We start from the raw sequence: 22,202 nt of genomic DNA, 5'->3' as shown, positions 1-22,202 counted from the left end.
TTAATCACTTAGTTATCGTAATGTATTATATGTGCTATCTACTTGTGTTATCTCATGTTGTTGTTAATGATAACAACAATAGTATTTGATAAGCTTTGGTATTTCAAGTTGACAATGCTGTGCACAAACGTTTATTCTTAAATTTTTTTTTTATTAATTTTGGTTAATTTAGCATTTTATAATACGTTTGCGTCGTCACAAACGGATTAGAAGTAAGAACTAGAACGAATTCGAAGTATAATAATTGAAAAGTCTGGAAATTGAAGTTTGAGAATATAAATGTAGTTTTGGATAAAGAAGCGAAAGGTTTTGGTTTCGCCATTATGGTGGATATATGTGTGCCAGAACAAGTTATCTTCTCTGAATATAAATATTGTTTTTATTATTTTTTATTTAATTTGCATGGTAGACGATAGATTGAAATGATCTATCAATCAATACTACGCTTAATAGGAATATTTTGATTTGTTTTTTCTATACTTGCGGAAAGTTCACGCTGAAGTTTTTACTTTCTCACTAAGTTCTATTCGCTAAAAAAATTCAATTAATTATATAATCGCCAATATTATTGAATTGCTTTGATCTAAATGTAAAATAGACATTTTATCCGACTAAAAAGCTTGGTTAGAGAAATTAATAGATTGTTCATTTTGTGAAGATTTGGTGAAAAATTCAGAAGAGAGACCACTTAACGAAATACTTTGATCGTCACATTTCATTCGTACCGAATAAACATTTTGACATTCAATTTAAATGCCGCAAGTGTCCACTATTTTTTTCAATAATTTTCAAACATTTGGGCTAAATTTTTAAAATTTAACTTTTTCATCTGTTCATGAAACTGAACTGCTAATTTTTTACTCTCATAATAATTATTATAATAACCACAATGAGATTGTACGTAATTGGAAAACTTATCGTGAACAATCTCGCATTGGATGTACAAAAATTGAATACCTTTCTACCTCAGGTGTTAATTTTCATAGAATATTGAAAATATTTCACAATAAAGTATTCATTCACGATGAAAGTATTCGCTCAAAATTGTGATAAAAAAAAAAAAAGGATAAAACAGGATAATCGTTTATTATTATATTTATCCGTGATTTAAGAACAAATTTTGTAATCATTAAAAGAGTAATTTTGAAAGGTAAAACAGAACAAAATTCACGGTCTTAGAATCGTGTAATATATATATATATATATATATATATATAAGGAAAATAAAATTTTAAATACTAATTTTATATTTATATAATATGTTTAGGAACAAAATACTCTTGGAAATTAAACATAAATGTAAGCATTTACAATATGTTTAAAATAGTATATTTAATACTAAATTATATATGTAATTGTAACAGATCGATCGAACAGCTCTTATAAATTTTAATAACAAGTAGTACTTCTTCGAATCAGCCGCATTTGCAATGGCTTTGATGGCGCAGAGATCAGACGTAATTTCATCGTAATTTCATTCGTATTTAGACATTGAATTTTAAAATTTTTTAATAGCTGAAAATTTCAAAACATAAATTCCATTATTTCAAATCGAATTATTAACTATACTTATAGGACAAATCGTTATTTACTATTATTAAATGTGAAATCTGACAATGGCACAATGACACATAAAGAAGCAATTTAACATTTTTCATTGCGTTCAATAAACTGGACGAAAAAAAAAAAAAAAAAAAACAAGTAAGAAAAAACAGAAAAAAGAAGAAAAAAAGTGTGGCAGTGGGTTTGGCAATGGGAAAAGTGCTCGAACTCTTAGCAAAAGCATTGACGTTCGAGTTGGCCACTGGTTACTTCAATTTAACGACAAAATTTGAAAGAAACTTTGAAAGAAAAATCTTCTATCTCTCGAACGATTATATTATTAACTTGTCGATCCGAAGATGAATTTCGTAAATTCAACTGGACAAAGCGTAAGAATAATTTCGCGGCAAGAAGGGAAAGGGCTTACTTTGTCTATTGTGATGGACATTTGCGTGACGGCAAGTTGTTTTCCAATGCAGCTCCTTACGCCCATGGCAAAAGGTAGCGTGGCATTTGGATTTATCACACCCTCGAATTCACCTTTCTCGTTACGTAACCAGCGCTCGGGTAGGAATTCCTGTGCCCTCGGGAAGTTGACCTCGTCTCGACCGCAAGAGTACAAAGAGATCACTACGAGCTCCTGAAACAAAAGTATATTACTTTTATGAGCAATATTGCGCAATAAGAAAAATCCTTACTCTCGCATGAGATTCCTTAGCATTAACTCGTGTCCGAAATAAGCCCCGCCAAGATTATTTCTTTAATCCTTCCATTTTACCCTCAATTGGCACATTGACCGCGCTAGGCGGCGCTATTTTGCTCCTGAATTTAGCATTAATTTTTCCGACTGCCAAAACTAATTGCGCGTGTGCGTTGAATAGAAGAACATTTCGCAATGTCAACAAGTTAAATCTTATAGGCCTCAAGTTTTTTGCCATAACGAATGGATTAAATAACAGAAAGTTCGGATCATCGTAAGATCAACGAGTCGTGCGATCCCCGCCATCCCCCCCCCCCCCCCCCCACTCACACACTCTCTCTCTCTCCCCCCCCCCCCCCCCCCCCCGCCCGCCCTCACTCACACACTCTCTCTCTCTCTCTCTCTCTCTCTCTCTCTCTCTCTCTCTCTTAAGCTCGATCAAACAAATCTCAACGCTTAATTCAATATTCCCGTGAGCGCTCATTGCTTTTACCGCTCTTTTAGCCAAGCAAGTACGATATTTATCTTTAGCTTGCATAAAAATAATTCGATACGGCACCAACGAAACTCGACAAGTGCGAATTATGTTATTAAAGAGGAAAGTTTAAACCCATCGGCCGCGTCATTCAATCTTAACGTGCCGCGTGTACGCGCGTAAAATTGTAATAAAATTGACAGAAGAAAGTCGTAGAAGGTCGATCGTAGAAGACAACAATGCTCCGTACACCCTTGTAAGCAGGATATCCACCGAGTAGCGTGTCCTGCGGTAAAACTCTCGTGAGAAACGGTGCGGTCGGATAAAGCCTCAGAGATTCCTTTATTGCTCCTTTGAGTAGCGAATCGCGTAGCACTTCCTTCTCCTCGAGCCCTCCCAGGGCATTGTGAATTTTTTCCTGGACCTCCGGGTTATTCGCCAGTAAGAACATCAGCCACTGCATCGAGTATGCTGTCTGAAAGTTAAAAAGTTAAGAGAGCAGCTCACGCAGGATGTTAATGATTGCTTTTGTAGCAGAGGTTTGGGTTGAAATTTGCACGCGAGGAAAGTCGATGATTTTCAGGCTTTCGGTGAGCTCGATCTATATTTCGCTAGATTGACATTGCCAATGACCTTGAAGCTTTGCGGATGCATTGTAAAAGTTCGTTAAATTTCATCGATGTATGAAACAATATCGTTATATAAAAAGTATAGACTATGTTATCGAAATGTTTTATTATCAATAATGTCATCGATTTAAATGAAAAGATAAGATTATGAAATTCCACTAATGACTTTTTTCGCGAAAGGTTGTCCATGACTGCGCAAACATTTCAACTCTATTATGTAATACCGATTTCAAATTGTATTAGGGGCCGTAACGTTCGTCATGCTTTTTTTTTGTTACAAATTGAAAGGTTAAAATTGAATGATATCGATAGTTTATTAATGTTTCAGTCTAAGAAAGAAGTTCATAAATAATATTAAATAATACTCATTGATTTCAATGTCAATTTGAACTTTAATACTAAAACTTATTCAACTTCTTCACTTCTGCCATATTCTTTTCGTTTATTTGTCTGTTTGTTTGTTTGTTTATTCTTTTTTTTCTCTGTATTAATCTAAATATTTTTTTGTTTGTTTTTGTTTTTAATAATAAAAATCTTTACTTTTTGGCATATCTGGCATAATATTAGAATTTGCTTTAAATAGTTTATAATTCAAATAATTTTTTAATTCCATAGAAATTGCATTGTAATGTAAATGTTATATTTGCTTTTTTTTTTTTTTTTTTTAACAGAAATATATTTTGAAGCAATTAATGTATAAATGATTGGTATTTGTCAAGAAACAAATTTTAAATAATCTTAAATGTGTATACAGCAGCGTTATAATGATCTATATATAATAAAACTATAATATTTGGTTGGATTAACCGTTTTATCTTAATTAATTAATTAAAGAAATAAATAAATAAACAAATTAAAGCAAATTATATTTAATATTTGATAGAGATTTTTTATAGGTAAATGTGAATAGAATGACAAGTGGTTGTTCGCGATTAATTGAATATGCTATATTGATTTCATTGAAAACTTATATTAATTAAGATTATCAATATTTTCTCAAGATAATTTAACAAAATAAAATAGTATTTTATTCTGATATCATGGAAGCATACATAAATTTTGTGTATTTTACATTCGAAATTAAAACATTAAGTTTTAATTTTAATAAGCTTTAAGCGAATTGGTGTAAAGTTTGAATATTATTTATTTTATCTTCACAATGCTCGGGTTATTAGTTTTTGTACTTTGTTTAAAATATTAGTTTCCTTCGTAACTTTAATAATAATAGTAATTGAAGACTAGTAGTGAATTTTAACCTGTATTGTTTACTTATTTATCATTAGTGCCTTTGATCCTCAAATAAATCTCATCTTTATTGTTTGAATCACAATCAAGCTTAAAAGTATTTATAGTCTTAAGGAAAAAAACGAAAAATTTCTTATTTACTTGCAGGTTGGAGTAGCCACTTAAAAATCTTTTATCATATTTTTCTTGAATATATTAAAAATTTCAATTCTATATATATATATATATATATATATATATATATATATATATATATATAATGAAAACTAAGATTTTATTACGATACTAAAAAGATTCAAAATAATAATATGAAAAATCAAAATCAAAATAAATAAAAACAATTTTTATTCTGCTAATCTTCTAATTGAAAGAGTAAAAATTAAGAAGTGATCATTTTGATCGAATTGTTTTCATTGATAAACTTATAGGCTTTTTTTTTAAAAAAATATTCCTTTCTCGAGAGATTTGTCATTTAGAAATGTATTTATATTTAAAGAAATAAAATCCATAATTTTAAAATGAAATAGTTTAATCCCTCGACTCGAGGAATAAAATATTTCGTGCTAATAGTGACTTGAGATTTTCAAATATTCACTTGACATTTTGACTTTGAGTATTTGACTATTATCTATAATTATATGTGTATAATTAGGAATTTGGACTATGCTCCGTATGATTATCCCATCAATTGCGATCCTTTTAATTTGCCAACTAAGCGCGAGGCCAATAAGTGGCAAAGCTCACCGTGTCGCCAGCGGCGAGAATGAGATCGACGACGATTCTTTGCAATACCGCGCCGCGAATCCCATTGGCCATCATTTGGTGCAGGAGCCCGTCCTCCGCATTCTCCAGTTTCGCCATATCCTCGACGAGGCGGCTGACGGCCGAGAGGGCGTAATCGGCCGTCGTGACGAAGCCGCACCAGGAGGGGAATCGCGCGAGCATCGCCAGTCGCGGGGATACCCGCGACAGGTGTACCGAGTGCTCAAAAATCCGGGTGAGAGTGCGTGAAAGGACCTGCAGCTCGTCCAGGACACTGTGCTTGTAGTCGTTCCAGAGGCTGCCGATCAATGTTGCCAGCAGCACTGAATCGTTGTTGCATTATCATTCATTAAATAAGGATATTCCTAATGGGAGATCGTCAAAACATTTTCTTAACTCACTTTAATTAACACCTTTTTGTTTTATCGAGTGTATTTTATCATTATATACATTAACGATTTATTTAATTTTCTTGTAATATTATAAAATTGAAAATCGAAAGACCTTTCCTATGCTGCGAGTAGTATTAGTGCTAGTAATGTGCGTTGATATTGTCACTGTATGATGATGACAATTACTTAATTTTCATAGTGTAATACCTATGTAGATTTATAGTTTTTATATAGACTCGTATAACATCATTATATAGTCATTTAGTTAATTAATATAATCAGTTAAATGAGAGAGGTCAATTGAAATAGAAGCAAGATAAAAAATTTTGACATAATTTTCATAATTTTAATATTGAAAAATTCATGTATTGCATGATACTTACAATAAAAATGTATTATATATATAATAATAAATTTTTTACTTTTATGAATAATCTAATTATACAGTGAGTGATTGATATTAAATGAACATTAATTTATATGTATCTGAGTGTATATTTGACATTAGAATTTGTGCGGAAAGACGTATGAATTCTTATAATGGAGAACCTTTTTTTCTTGATAATAATTTTAGCTTAGTGGTAGGTTAGTGACAGAAGAGATGTGCTCGGGATCCTTTATTCAGGCATACGGGGTGATGAAATCTCGCGCAAAAATATAAGAACGAGAAAAGGATGTTGGTATGTTTGAATTTTTATAATCAATTTTTTGCCTCTAAGGATTTTTCAATTGATAGTTTCCAATATTTGAATACCAATGGGAACAATATTTTCAGAGATAAGCTAAAAATGTCATCTGTCAAATAATATAATTTAAATAAATAACGGATATACGGCATTTGTACCTACACGTAACTAGAAATCATAATTATACACTGACTAGCATAATGTATAAAAAAAAAAAAAAAAGAAAGAAAAAAATAATAACAATAATAACCCAACCGAATAATCACATTTGCAAAGAGGATTTTTACTTTAAAATTCAATCCGAAAGATAATATTAACAGCTTCGATTGGCATAATTCTATCCGTGATTTATTAAAATCGAGACTTTATATGTATACAACAGCGTTAATCTTGTAAAAATGCTTCGGTATTATTGCATTACGATCGATGTAAATAAACGAATAGGACTTTGTTTATTTAAAATTTTATTTAAAATATAAAAAATTACTTGAATCCGATTGATTGAAACTGAACGACCGACAGTTCCATTTAACTTTTACTACTTATTTGATTTGTCGTATAATAATACTAACCGAGCGTATCTCATCATTTTCCATCCTTTCTCACGAAACAGATGATAGCGAAATTTCTCACTGGACATTTCCAAATACTCAATATGTCATGTATTTGTCAAGGTAGCATCTTGTAAAGTCAACTGTTCAGCCTTTCCACCAATTTAACTCAACCGTGTTTGTATCAATTCATTCCCACACAAATGTCTTGCAATTACATATTAAGTAAATGTTTATTATTTCAAATTGTCGGTTAAGCTGTGACGGTACTGCTGGTGTAAAATAAACTTTTACTTTATAAACGCTGGATGGAGTGGAAATTCAGCCATTTCGGAAATACCGGAAAAGTCACGACTTGACTTTCCATGTAATCCTCCATTCCATCGAGCCTAATCTCGATCCTAATAATATCTCTCCGTTAATCTACACTTTAATTAGTTCATTTCGCAATGACATCGTCACTATCTTAAATAACGCGCTGCATTCTTTAATTATATATAGTTAAGTAAGTATTGAAAATTAATGTAACTAATATTTACTATTGAAGATAATTGGAGTTGCATAATAAGTGATGTATCGTATTTTTATAAACTGTCTATAATAAATATATTAAAATACTTATAGCAAAGTTCATATTTCATGAATATATACTTCACTGGTGCATAGGCGAATATAAATATATTGTTAAATTAATGGAACATTGTATGGGTTAGGTTGTCATTTATTTATTTATTTTTTATTTACCTTCAATTGACCATAGATACAATTGATTCTCTAAGTCTGGTATAACTTGACCGCTGTTTCCAAAACTTTTCCAATTGCTAATTAGATCTTCAGCAGCGTTATGGCACGGTTTGATCATCAAATTCACCGAGTTTGGTGACAGCATTATTTTATTTAATATCCTTCGATAGTGCAACCATTCTTGGCCATCCCTATAAGAAAATAATACTTTCATAAGATATTATTTAAAATACACGCTCACTCACACCCTGCTCCAATTAATTATTAATTTTATTATCGATCACGTATTATTGGAGTATAACTTGTTATAGATGAAAATATAACTAAATATTAGATATCATTCGTAATGATTATCGCTGAACAGAAGAGTACAGAAGAAAATGTTAAATCGTTGATTATTAGTCCTCGGTAATTCTATTTAATAAGTACAAGGATATAAATTACGAAGGACCATACTACATACATCAGCCTTATTGTTTATATTATAAATAAAATACGTTTGAAGCTTGATTATCGCCTAACACAACGCGAGTGATGTTATAAGAGAAATAATATTAATAATAATAATAATGAAATAATAATGTATTTTTAAAGTTCTTCTAACCCTTGCTCGATTACACAGGGCTGCATGACATTGATGTCAAAGTGTCGACAATACGGTCTGTTATCAGCGATAATCATTTAGCAACACCCGATGTAAAATAGAGCCCAATTGACACGATGAGTGAATGCTTCCAGCAATGAGTCGAGTGACTGACTGCGCAAACACACCAAACGAGCCAAGTCATTAATAATTATTCCTTGGTTGTTGTTTTTTTTTTTTTTTTTTTTTTTTTTTTTTTTTTTATAAGGAATTTTACAATACGAATAAATAAAAGCTGTTTATAATCGTTGTGCTTTTAATGCTTTTAATTGGCTTAATAGGAAATAATAATACGGTTTTTCTGTTAAGGAGAGATCATTTACAATTATTAAGAAATATGCTATTTAAATATTATTACACGGTTATCTAGACAAATGTGCTTTCTTTTTCCTCATATTTATTCAATATTTTCAAAATTTTGTACCAATCATTATTCCTTCTTTTGTTTTAAATATCGTTTCAAATTTTTCAACAATGATGCGAATTTGTGAATGGCCAAGAAGTTATATAAAATTTAGTATTTTATGTTAAAAGTAATTTTATATAAAATCATTTACAGCTCAGAGTTGTACTTATTTCATTGAATATTAAAAATATATATAATATTTTTGTGATATTTAAATTTTTCCAAGGAAACATCTTTATTATTAACAATATCATTGTCGTTAACAAAATACGATTGACAATTTCTATTGCTTTTATGGCATCGTTTGTTTAAATGTATAATTGCCATTTCGATAAATAATTTTTCGACAATATAACGAAATGTTGCGATAAATATTTGGGTAATTTGAAATAAAATTCACTAGTAAATGCAACGACGAACGTTTTATCTGACTATATATCCATTAAAATTATATACGATTATATACCATTAGTATATTATGATTTTCGAAAATTTAGAAAATTATCAATTTGCCATCTATTTTTGCAACTATTTATTTTTTTTTTTTTTGTCCCGTAATGGTGAGAATCTCTTTTAACGTGTCTTTTTAATATTTGAATGATAATATTGTTACATCGTGCTAGTACGTTACATCGTACTAAGGAACTCTTAAATAATCGTAAATTATACATACAATGTTAGAAAGCACGTAATTGTTAATTTAATATTCTAATGAAAAGCTTATTTTTCAATGGGTGTTTAAAAAATTTTCCAATATCTTTATGCCAATGTCTCGCTAGAAATATACAAAGTACGAACAGAATTTAGAAGCACACGAAATAAGCACACATCAATTTTCATGAAATTAAGGATATATTATTTTATATTTATGATATTTTTTAAGAGGATCAGTGTAATTACGACGGCTATATTATTTATCCATGTAGACTTGAAGTCACGAAGCTACTCGCGTTAAAGGTACGCCAAGGATCGAAAATAATACGTTCGATAAGTTAACGTCACGGGGATATCCAAACAAATACATTCTCGAGAGAGGAAAAGTGATAGACTTATGATCAAAGTTTATACCGCGTGCGACCAACCTTGACTCTAATCGACGCACCTCCACTCCACTCCTCCGACTTCCCAACTGTCTCCCTTTTTTCTATACCCACGTTACTAATAAATCTACATCACAAAGAATCTACTAAGCCGATAGCCGTGAATGACTATCCGTCTGAGTACCGCTGATTATAACATTCGGCGAACTAAAAAATTCGCCACTCCTCAGCAGTGCTTATGTCCTCTGACGAGACCCACGCACACGACGATTCCACGCGCGACAAGCGACAAAGACACGTGCAAATCGCAAGGATTGCATTTTTCTTTTTTTCATTTCTTTTTTTTTTTTTTTTTTTTTTTTTTTTTTTTTTTTTGCATTGCTGCTTACAGAGTTTCTGTATTATTAAACTTCCGTCTAGACGGGTATGGGTGTCGGATGTCCGAGAGATAAGAATGACACTTTGGCTTACGTGCTACCAGCGAGCGTTACAATGAAATAAGTTTAAATTAAGTAATATCTTTCAGGCTTATTTGTTTGTTTCGCGAATGACAGAAATTTTTTCATACAACTCGTGCGATAATAGAACAATTGAGAATTTGGTATTTTTACATGTAATGATAGAAAAATTCAAATGAATGAAAGACTATGATCTCGCGCTTTACGAAAAAAATTTGTAGTTTTTATAAATAAGAAGCTTAACTGGAAACCCTATAAGGAACGTCGCTTCCGATTATAATGTTTATAATAATTGTACGATCCAATATTTATCGACAACTGCTTAATTAATGTTATAATGACGACTACTATAGTGGTTATCGTGTGTAATGGATAAAAATAACTTCAACCTATACTGAAATTCATTTCAAATGTCTTGGATAATTGGACTTTCAGTCATTTTTCAAACATTAAGGCAAAAGCTTGAAACATATCGTTTTGACACCTTTGAACAAATATAGACAAGTATACATCTATTGATTGAGTTAAACTTTGTAATGTATACCTATTATATATATATATATATATATATATATATGTATGCATATGTGTATCGTAACCATTTATCGAGCACTGAGAATCAACATTTTTATTACAAATTATTTATTATTCTCAATAAACTAGTAAATATTGTAATAATAGTAATGTAAATAGTGTCTTTAAGCTTTAATAGATTTACATTGTTATAATCATACGATGCTATGAATATCAAAGTGAAGTAAAAACTAATCAAAATTAGTAAAAAAAAATTAAATTAAATTAAATTAATTAAAAACATGTATAAAATTTGAATTTAATAAGAAGAGTTACTAATTGGTGTCAATCTTTTTTTTTTTTTTTTAGATCAAACTCAAACATTGTAACTTGTGAAAGTGGATAAAAGACGATATAAAAAAAAAAAAAAAAAAAAAAAAAAAAAAAAAAAAAAAAAAAAAAAATTCCATTTAAAAAAAAAAAAAAAAAAAAAAAAAAAAAAAAAAAGAAGAAAATTCGTCGAGAGGCAGGATGAAGGGAATGGCAAAATTATGCGGAGGGATTGTTATTGGTAATGATGTTTCGCGCGTAACGTAAAAGGAAAAAAGAAAGCCGAGATAGAAAATATCTTACATGAAGAGCAGACCTCTCTGTTGCTTTCGTATCCGATTGTAGAATAGCCAGGCTTCCGGTATAAAGTGTTGAGGAGTCGGACCCTCGAGTCGAAATATCTCACGTATGATTTCGGCCGAGCTGACGAATATGGCTTTGGTCGGGCCAATCTTGGAGCGGAAGATGGTCCCATATTTCTTGTGACGGGTATCGACGTACTCGTGGAGGTACTTGGTACGGTGAAGATTGAAGAAGGAGCTGAGGGTATTTAGAATGGGCGGGTTCCAGCAATCTGGCATGTCAACCATCGAACTCTGTCGACTGACTAAGTTCGCCAGCGACAAGTACAACTTTGAAATGCGATGCATAGAGCGGCCGATGCTTGTTGAGCCGACTTACCAGCAATACTGAAAAGATAATCGTGTTTTACTGCCTATTTATCTTTCTCTATCCTATGAAATATATATTGCATTATGTGTATCTGTAGAAGGAACATTTGGATCACTGGACTTCTCTAACGTAGCTGTCGCTCAACACTACATTTTTATTGTTCGAGCATGAAAATTGAATCCGCGCGTTAGGCTGTGAGTCCAATTATTAAAAATATTATTTTGTATTGTATTTATCGATAAGAGAAATGCAATCGCTGGTACAGTGTTGAACAACGAGTAGATGTGGAATGTCCATTATAAATAAATCAAAGTTTTGTACAAGGAGTCGATCGATTCATCTTAAGTAACAAACAAATTTCAATGTGAATGTCAATGAGAATATGGCCTATTTACTTTATGTAACAATTAATTATTATGTCATTTGTAAATTGAGCTGATCGTGCCACTTTCTTTTTTGTTTTTTTTTTTTTATTATTTCAGTACTATTACGTTTTTGACATTTTCAACAATGAAACATATTTTTAATATTCGCCTTAACCAACTCATCAAAATGATTAATTTTAATGTCCATTCATCAATTTAAAGGTATGATCATTAAATAAAATTCTCACGCTAAATGATAGAGAATCGAGGAGAGGGAGAGACGGGAACATTAATTATACTTTGAAAAGGTAAATTAAAATCGGTATACTTTAATAGAAATCGATGAGATTTAATAGTGAATTTCTCTTTCACCAAGCTAAATAGTCAAAAAAAAAAGAAGAAAAGATGTTGCTAATATTAAAGACTTTGCTGCCTAAAAGTTTCTTAATTATTTTAATTATTTGCCATTAATCGTATAAGAAGTATAATCTTATCATATATATATATATATATATATATATATATATAAATTGAAACACATACAAAAATTGTAAAAAGAGATCGATATAAAAATGTCCGATTTATCACAAAGGAGTAATTAATTTTCACTCGAATAAAAAATGTTTGCATAATATTTATTATTTCGATGGTGATAAAATTGAATTAGCATTCTTAAAGGCATAAAATAATCATATGATTTGTTCAAAGAAGTTCAACGAATGTCAACTTTGTTATAAAAATCTAATATATTTTAAAAAGTAAGACAATATAGTTATTAATTTTGATACTTTTTGTCGATTTATTCGAATAATTGTGGTGCAGATGATTCTTCCAACTACGTGAATATATTAATGTAAAAGTACCGATACTATAATTAAAAATACAATATTACTAAAATGTAATTTCATTCGTTTCTTTTCATAAATTCTGTTAAATATAAATTGCGCTTTCAATTCAAAATTTTACCGAGTAAATTAAAAATTCCAAATATATTGAATATAAAAGTACCTTTTCAATGCCACAAATTAATGAAAGTGCGGAAGACTTTGTATTGTATTTACCATTATTAATGTAGTTGTAGTGGTACTTACCAAATAGCATTATTAATGCATACCTCGTTTGATAAGCAAGTTATTTTAATATTTTTCCAGAAAGAGATTATCGATACAAGATCGATTTAAGATTAACTATAATAGAAAAATAATTAAATTTTTTTTCTACATCTAAAAAGGTTTTGTTTTATTGGTTTTAAGTTAGCTTATTAAATTAACGTTTTTTTGTTTACATTTCTTCGGCTTCCAATTCAAATTCAACCTAGATCCATTCGATATACTTACAATATATTATTTATAAGTTTATTAATAGAACATTGTTATTTAAGCTTTATTAAAAAAAAAAATATATATATATTTATTTTATATATCCATGGTAATATTCAATTGAAACTAAAAAAAAGTATAAATAATTATTCTTGAATGTCGAACTCTTCCGAATGAATTAGTATCTATAAATATATTATAGAATAGAGAAGAGAATTTGTGGAAATAGTTGTTTTTTTATTTCAAATGCAAATTACGAACCGACAGTTAATCTCTATATATATATATATATATATATATATATTACTCTATTTGCTTTTCCAAAGTGCTCGATATTTTCAATATAAATAAAAATTCTTACCGACAGTCATTATAAACAAATGATTTTTTTTTTTTTTTTTTTAACAATAATATTGGTAAAATATCAAAGAACGTAACAATATATTAAATCTTTAATTATTCGATATACTTTGTCGACTATCTCCTATAATTTTCTCTATTATTAATGTGACAATATTTGATTAAACCATGTTCAATATACAGCAATGTTTTCACTATTTTTATAAATATGTACATATGGAAGGAGAGAAAGTGGTACAATTATGGATTCTTGGCAATATTAGTGCTTATTTAAATTTTATAAAATGATACTTTTAAACAAATATTATTTTATTAAAAGGCACTAGTTATTAAATATATAACAAAATTTATCTTTTTTTTCAAGCAAAAATAATATCTTTATCAAGTTTAACCAAATAAATTTTATGTCCCTTCTTAGTACTATTAAATAGCCAATCAACTTGTGAAAATATTATTATACAATATATTATTATTAATATACGATTAATATAATTTCATAGAATATCAAATAGCATATTAAATACGTATTTATACATCTAAGTATGTAATTTAAGTATCTAATGCTGCATAAAACGGATTTATTAGTGAAATTTTATTTTATTTTTCAGACACGGAAATTTATCTATTAATTTTTATAATTAATGAGAAAATTACAAATTCATTTAAAATCGCACACAAATAAACTATTGGCACAATATAAATATGTAAATAATATAAGTGCAATAAGAGTAAGTAAAAATTATTTGCTTTTCACTAATCATCTATTGTTTATAGCGCATTGTTCATCCTAATTTTATTCTAATATATTTCACCGAAATATATTGAATCGAATAGACATTTAATATTTTGTAAATATTAAGCTATGAGAAGCGAAATAATATGAATAGTTAACTAAACCAAAGAATAAGCAAACATTATTAGATAATTTCAGATTGTGAGTGAGAAATTATTTATGGCTGTGAAAAGTGGATTATTCTTTGTTAAGACATTTTTTTTTGCTTTTTGCATGATAATCATTTGTGTAAAATTCTCATATTCCTTATCTACTTTTCGAAAATAAAATAATAATTATTAACTCGTTTAATATTCAATAGGCACATTAAATTGTGCCAAAGGATTAAAACTAAAATTTTATCATTAATCAGAAATATTTCTATATAATTTATAACTGATAATAAACTTTTTGTGAATCTAAAGTTATTTCTAATGCTTTTTTATATTGTCTTAGATGGTTATCTCTCGATAATTCTATTATCATTTAATAGCATTAGAATGTATTATTATAGAATAAAATATTATAATAAACATTTGTTTCAAAAATAAGAAAATGTTAGATAGAGGATTTTTTGAATTTTTAAGCTATTCGGTTTTTCTATTTTTTCAATTGGCTCGATTGATATAATTAAAATTTTTTGAGAGATTAAATTTTTTCATATGCCCTTTGCACAATGATAATAACTTTTATATATGAAAACTATTTGATTTTGATCATTTAAATTACATATTTTTTGTATACATATATATATATATATATATATATATATATATATATAATTACTTTATTACGAGTATTTTTCATTATGGAAAAATAATGAAGATATAATGAATGAAAAAATGAAATATAATAAAATATTTTTAAAACCGCTTGATTATAAAAGCAGGACCTTGGATAAGATTTGTCGACGAATATTTTGCCAACTAAGCTACTGTGCGAATTTTCAATCAAATCTTATTCATATTATTATAATCATAGTACAAAATAGGATATTTGTAAATCACATGCGCAAGGTTAGTCAATTTTAGCACACTTAACAAGTGAAAGTCGATTATGAATAAAATCACACGTCGATATGTCTATTGCGTCAGTTATTTATTTTACATAGATTTGACTTTTCTTATACTAAAATTAATATTATAATATTATTTTAAGGTTTTAGGAAATTTCATTTCATGTACATAATTTGTATATTAAATTTCAATTTACAATTTCTTTTATTCTTTATGTTAATTTATGTTAATTGAAGGTAAATTTATATATAAATTGCCGACGTGATTTTTAACTGTCTAATATATATACTTTTTTTTTCTTTTTTTTTTAAGTCGGTATAATATTTTGATTTTTTCGAAAATACGAAATTTTGAAAATATCTTTCAATACGAGGTTAAAAGAATAACATTTAACGCGTATTAGATAAAACTGCTGTTTAAAAGTTACTATTCGGCATAACTTACTTCCAAATTAAAGCATTTAATTTATTCAACATTTTAATAAGAATAATTATTATTTACTATACACTTTTAGTCGTACTATATTTTCAATCTTAATTCGTTAAAATTCACTATCGCTTTTCGTCATAAAAATACCTATTGATTTATTTAAATGTATTCAGCTGTTTTTTTTTTAATTATTCAATTGTTTTACTTGGTTTTTTAATAGAACAGTTAAAAAGCAAATCTAGCATATAGGAATTACGAATTCTAGTAATACTAGTAGTACTACTTCGCCTACGAATCATTGCTTTAGGAATTACGAAAAAACGAATTTTCTTTTAGTGAAATGTATTGGAAGTAGTTTATTTATATATTTCGTTTAATTGTAGAAACTAAAATTACTATTTCAAGGCACGCGTTTAATAATTCCATATTTCTAAGTTATTCAAATATTGATTTTTAACTGTGAATGTAATATACTTTCTTCCAAATACGCATTATTGCCATGCAAATGCTACTTTAAATATGAGAGAATTAGTTATTAATTTGTATTTAACATTATGGTATTAATTAGTGGACATATTTCATGCTAATGTATATACAAAGTTATAGAAAACAGAAATTATTTTAAATAGTCGAATTCGGCTGTTATTACGAATGCTTTTTTTTTACCGTTTACTTTGTTCTGTATGTGAAGGAGATAGCACAATTGTTCAATTTGCGATTACTATTCGGAATAAATTGAAGAAAAGTAGGTAACGAGAGTACAGTAGTGAAAGTAGAAGCATATACGCTGTCTACATTTTCTTTCTAGTCTCATTTCGAAAAATAGTTCATAATTATTATGCATGAGAATGTGTAAAAATTCAAGATGATGGTTCTAATATCTTTAATGCAGGCCGATATTCGTTAAGATGGAGTAAGGTGGGAGATGACTTTGAACACTATAGGACTTTCAAGAGTGAAACAAAATTCACATCATTGTAAATGACATTGTAAATCGAATCAGTGTATTGCGCGATAAGAGCATCGTGAGGATAATCAATGTTGGCATCGAAAAAACCGAGTCGGACAAATGACAGACTCCAAGGCGAGTTCATCCGTACCAGATGCATTTACCATAAATCATTCGAGCAGACAACCCATCACTATATGACTCTCTTAGATAATATTTTACCCCCTCCATCCCTCATGCTCATACTCCTCAAAAGGTAAGAGTAGCGATTTTAAACATACATGGTGTCTTGGTTTTTTACTTAAAAATTAAATTTCAGTTTCAATTAAATTCATGTAATCAAATATAATTATATATTTATGCATTCGTTTAATTTTTTTTTCATCCAAATATCATTAAAACGTGCTTTAAATATTTTATTAATAATTATTATAAATATGTATTTTCATGGATTTAAATACTGGGATACATATTTTATATGTAATAATTGCTATGTGTTTTTAGATTATAAGTAACGAAAATAAAAGTTTTATAATTGAAAATATTTGAATTCTCACATGCACAATGTTTACATAATTAATAAATTAATTTTTTTAAAGCGGTTACTTAAGTTTACTGCTAAGGTTCAATATAGCTTATACGAAAAATTAGCTTTACCTAGAGAGAATAATATATTTTATAGATTTAATTTAATCATGAATTAATCAAAATTAAACATTAACAAAATGTTTCTGTGAAACTATTTAAAACTTTTTTCCATTTTATTTTAACAAAAAGTTTTTGTATTAAGAGAAACATGTAGCTTTCAATTAATTATATATCCTTTCTTCGTTAATTTTACATTCGAATAATAAGTAATAATAAATATTTATTTATTAAAAATGACGTTTTATAAATGTTTAAAAACTGCTTAATGATCGTAAAAGTTGAATGTAGATATTTGTGTAAAATTTAAAAATAACGATTATTTAATACCCGATTGATAATTAAATTTAATATTTCAAGTATTATTCTATCTCATTTAATTATCTCATTTAATTTAATATATTTTTAAGTATAACATCAATTAAATAATCTCATTTTAAGTGATATGCGTATATTAATACATATCGTTGCTTTCATAATCGGCAATATATATTTTTCATACGAAATTTTTGTGAAAGTTATTCTTATGTAGTCATGCAAAACTCTTTTAATTCGAGTTTTTTACAATATATTAGTTTAATTCTTAACGCCGTTTTATTTCATGTTTCCATCGATTTGGAAAAATTGGTCAAATTGACGATATTGTTCATTCGGATTAGGATAATCTTGCCAGAACCATCCAATAACTCTTTTCAAGAGCCAGCACTGGAGTCTATCAATATAGACTATAGAAATGAAATTTCTATATCCTCCTAAACTAGTGTTGTTAAAATTTCTATAAATGTTAAATCGTTACACGATACTCAAATACTGATGTATATGCAGAGTGAGACACATTGTTGAAACATAACAATTTGATTGACAAGTGCTATCATAATTTACTAGCAATTATACATCATCGTAATATTAAAGAATAAAATAAAAGTCCATATAAAATTACAAAAAAAATTGTAAATATAATGTACATTAATAGTATAGATATGTAGAAAATTATTCGGAATTTCTATTTTCTATTCCAAAAATTTATTTGAGTTATTTTCTCATATGTCACACAGAGTACTTTTGGATAAGGTTCCAACGGTGCATTTTAATGAATTAATCAATCAATATTTTTAAAATCTTGTAAAGCTACTTTATTTTATAAAACTTTATTTAGTAATATTTATTTTTAAAAGTGAAAAATTTACTTACTCGGTAGAAATTTTCATTAATTACTTTAAGAACTGATTTTTCATTTTTAAATAATAATTTATAAAATCTCTTTTAAATTTTAAATATTTTTTTAATATTTGTTTATGGTGATATTGTAAATTATGATTGCACGTGAAAACTGGATATTATCGAAGAATTAAGTATATAAAAATTTATTGAATATATTAGTTAAAGTTAATATATATATATATATATATATATATATATATATATATATATATATAATGTAGTAATAATTTAGCGTTGCAGTGAAAATTTCAATGAACAAAATTGGATAAAAATTTCTCAATACTTGCTATAGTAAAAACAGAGGCTTCACACTGTCACATACATAGTAATTATTTATTTTTTTACTAATATAAATAATGAAAAATTTCTTAGAAGAAACTGTATCGTGTAATATATCGTTAAAATAAAAATTATGAATAATAACAAGTTGGTGTTTAACACAGCTTGTAATAAGTTTAAATCCTTTTATACTCATATTAATTAGTAAATATTTTACTTAATTTATTGAAATTATAATATTTATATTTAGTTATATATTATCAATAAAGCATTATTTTACAAAATTTAAGATTATCTTTTAATTGGAAAAAGAGAAACACTTGCTGAGAACATTAAATATAATCTTAAATCAATACTGATAAGTGAGAACCGAATTAGTTATATAACAAAGCATGTATATATATATATATATATATTGAATAATATTGTATAATAACAAATACTGAATTTATAACCATAAATAATGTATGTACGATATATTTGTTGGGTACATTTATCGAACGAATACTTTTTTAATTGTAAATTGAATGATATTATATTTACAATTTAGTAACATAACTAATATTAAAATAAAAAGATAATAATTTCTATCTCCAATGCCTATTTGGTTCTATTTATAAAATATAATAAATTTATATTCATTTTCATATATTTAATAACTATTTCAAATGTAAATATCTTTGTATTAAATTGAATGTAAAACTAGCGTGGGGACATTTGCATTTAAAAGATAAATGAAAAAGCCTTTAAAATATTTTAAACGAACATGTATATTATAAAGAAAGAATTTTTTATTATACAAAATAATAAAATGTATTATATTAGATAATGAAAGTAACTATAATTTATTCCGAATACTGCGATATTTATAAACCGAATTGGTTTTTCATATTTAATCCATGTGATTTTGTTTCAGTGTGGATTATCGGTTGATTAAACAGTTTTTATATAAATAAAGCAACTTAATATTGTTATTTAAATAAAGCATACAAATTTATAGATAAATAGGAAATAAATTGATACTTGGATATTTGGATGCGAGAATTTTTAACATAAAAAAAAAATGAAATATCTAAAAGCATAAAAAGTCATTAAGTGCTCTACTTTATGCGTCACCTAATAAGTACATAATAACTACATAAGTTACTGCAATAATACGTTTAATGTACTTTGATTTGGTAAGCCCAAGATATTCTAATAAAATTACTCGCTCGATTAAAGTTTATGATTTTTAGTATTAACAATAGGATAGCAAACGAAAGAAATCTGCACGTCATTTACATCTGTATACATACACATAAATATATATATATATATATATATATATCTATATATATATAGATAGATAGATAGATAGATAGATAGATAGATAGATAAATATGTAATAAATTTGTAAAACAATAAATTGATAAAAGTGAGGCCAAATTATGTGGACTTAGGTGTGAGAGGTTTAGTGGGGCTTGACAGGAGCCTCGCGAGCCGCAATAATAATTTTCGCACAATTCTCGAGGAAGATATGAAGTCACGTGGGAAGAGAAGCGCGCGCTTCTTCGAACCGAAGAAAAGTATAGGTACGCAAGTGGACTCGGTCTGCCTTCGGTGAGTTCTCGAAACCTTCAATGCTATAATTTCACTTAATCGTGGGATTTTCAATAACAGCAAGAAAAAACATAAGCGGCAAACGAGTTTTTTTGTTATTTTGCGAGCACAAGAGGCGAATGAAAAAGACTGACCGCTGCATTATCGTTGATAGAAACGGCGGTAATTGCAGGGCGAACGCCGTAGAAATTGTTTCTCTGACTTATGGCGATGCTTGGTAAGGCATGGGAAATGCCAGACGAGGCATTAAATGAAAACTGTAGATGGTAAATGTTGGATGTTCTTAATTATGATAAACTGCCTCATTGTAAATGGAATAATTATTATTGAATTTTACAAAATACCACATTCGCATGATTTCTCTCGCACACACGCACACACACACACACACACACACACACACTCTCTCTCTCTTTCTCTCTTTCTCTCTCCCTCCATCCCTCTCTCGTATAGTCACACACACGCGCGCGCGCGCGCAAGCACACACACACACACACACACCCACACTCTCTCTCTCCCTCTCTCTCACTCTCACTCTCACTCTCACTCTCACTCTCACTATCCCCAAGCCTTTCTCGCCCCTCTGTCTTATTCGCTGATTCGCTCATTCGCATAGCTCGCGTCTCTCGTCAGGAATTTTCTCAGGATAGAAAGTTTGCAACCTTGTGACGATAGTTTGCAAGCAATTGATCGAAATTACCTTATTCGCTAAGTCCCATAATGCAGGCGCAAAGTCATCGAAGCGATAGAGAAGGAAAGTAAAACGGTAGAGAAAAGTCAGGAGGAAGAGCGAAGAGTGTCCAGGCCGCACATTTCCTTACTTAATCACTGGCTGGCGGAGTCGAGGAACAACCGGTGCGGAGTCTTCAAGGCAGGTAGACGGCGCGGTGCTGCCCCCGATGAGGATTCGCGTGGAAACGGCGAACGAAGAATAATAATAACGAAGGAAAAGCCGCTCGCTTCTCTGGCTCATCCGACGGCAATGCCATCGACTTTATTCTCGCCCCGATTTTTGAAATAACGCCGCGCCAAACTGCGCCAAGGAGTCCAGCTCTCGAGAGAGAGAGAGAGAGAGAGAGAGAGAGCGAGAGAGAGAGTGTGTGAGAAGGGGGGGGGGGGGGGGGGGAGAAGGAACCCGAGAGTCCGCAACCACGGGTCTTTCTCCCACGCGCCGCTAAGAGACACTGTGCACGTTATATACATAGCGACAAACGTATGTATAAGACAGGGAGGGGAGTGAGATACGGGATGGAGATGGAGATGGAGTGCGAGTGCGAGTGAGTGAATGAGAGTGAGAGAGTGGCAGTGCGTGCGTGCGTGCGTGCGTGCGTGCGTGCGTGCGTGCGTGCGTGCGTGCGTGCGTGCGTGCGTGCGTGCGTGCGTGCGTGCGTGCGTGCGTGCGTGCGTGCGTGCGTGCGTGCGTGCGTGCGAAGGATGGGCGGTGAGAGGAGGTTCCCTTT

General features: G+C 29.3%; 1 protein-coding gene across 2 annotated transcripts; it reads right to left on the bottom strand.

Annotated features, from left to right (window-relative positions):
* Positions 1-1,334: 1,334 nt before the first annotated feature.
* Positions 1,335-21,792, bottom strand: sad (Cytochrome P450 family protein sad). Of its 2 annotated transcripts, XM_011508117.1 has the most exons (7): positions 21,564-21,638; positions 11,420-11,805; positions 7,727-7,917; positions 5,336-5,676; positions 2,968-3,192; positions 1,970-2,182; positions 1,335-1,515 (listed from the first exon to the last, which is right to left on the bottom strand). In XM_011508117.1, the coding sequence occupies exons 2-7, from the start codon at positions 11,764-11,766 to the stop codon at positions 1,390-1,392; spliced, it is 1,443 nt and encodes a 480-aa protein (XP_011506419.1). In that variant the 5' UTR covers positions 11,767-11,805; positions 21,564-21,638; the 3' UTR covers positions 1,335-1,389. The 2 variants fall into 2 exon arrangements, with proteins under 2 accessions (XP_011506419.1, XP_011506420.1); XM_011508118.1 differs by lacking the exon at positions 11,420-11,805 and having other exon boundaries at positions 21,564-21,792.
* Between the last annotated feature and the right edge of the window lie 410 nt (positions 21,793-22,202).

Source organism: Ceratosolen solmsi, unplaced genomic scaffold (assembly GCF_000503995.2).
Source record: "Ceratosolen solmsi marchali unplaced genomic scaffold, CerSol_1.0 scaffold1, whole genome shotgun sequence".
Lineage (NCBI taxonomy): Eukaryota > Metazoa > Arthropoda > Insecta > Hymenoptera > Agaonidae > Ceratosolen > Ceratosolen solmsi.
This window is presented reverse-complemented; position numbering and strand designations above follow the sequence as displayed.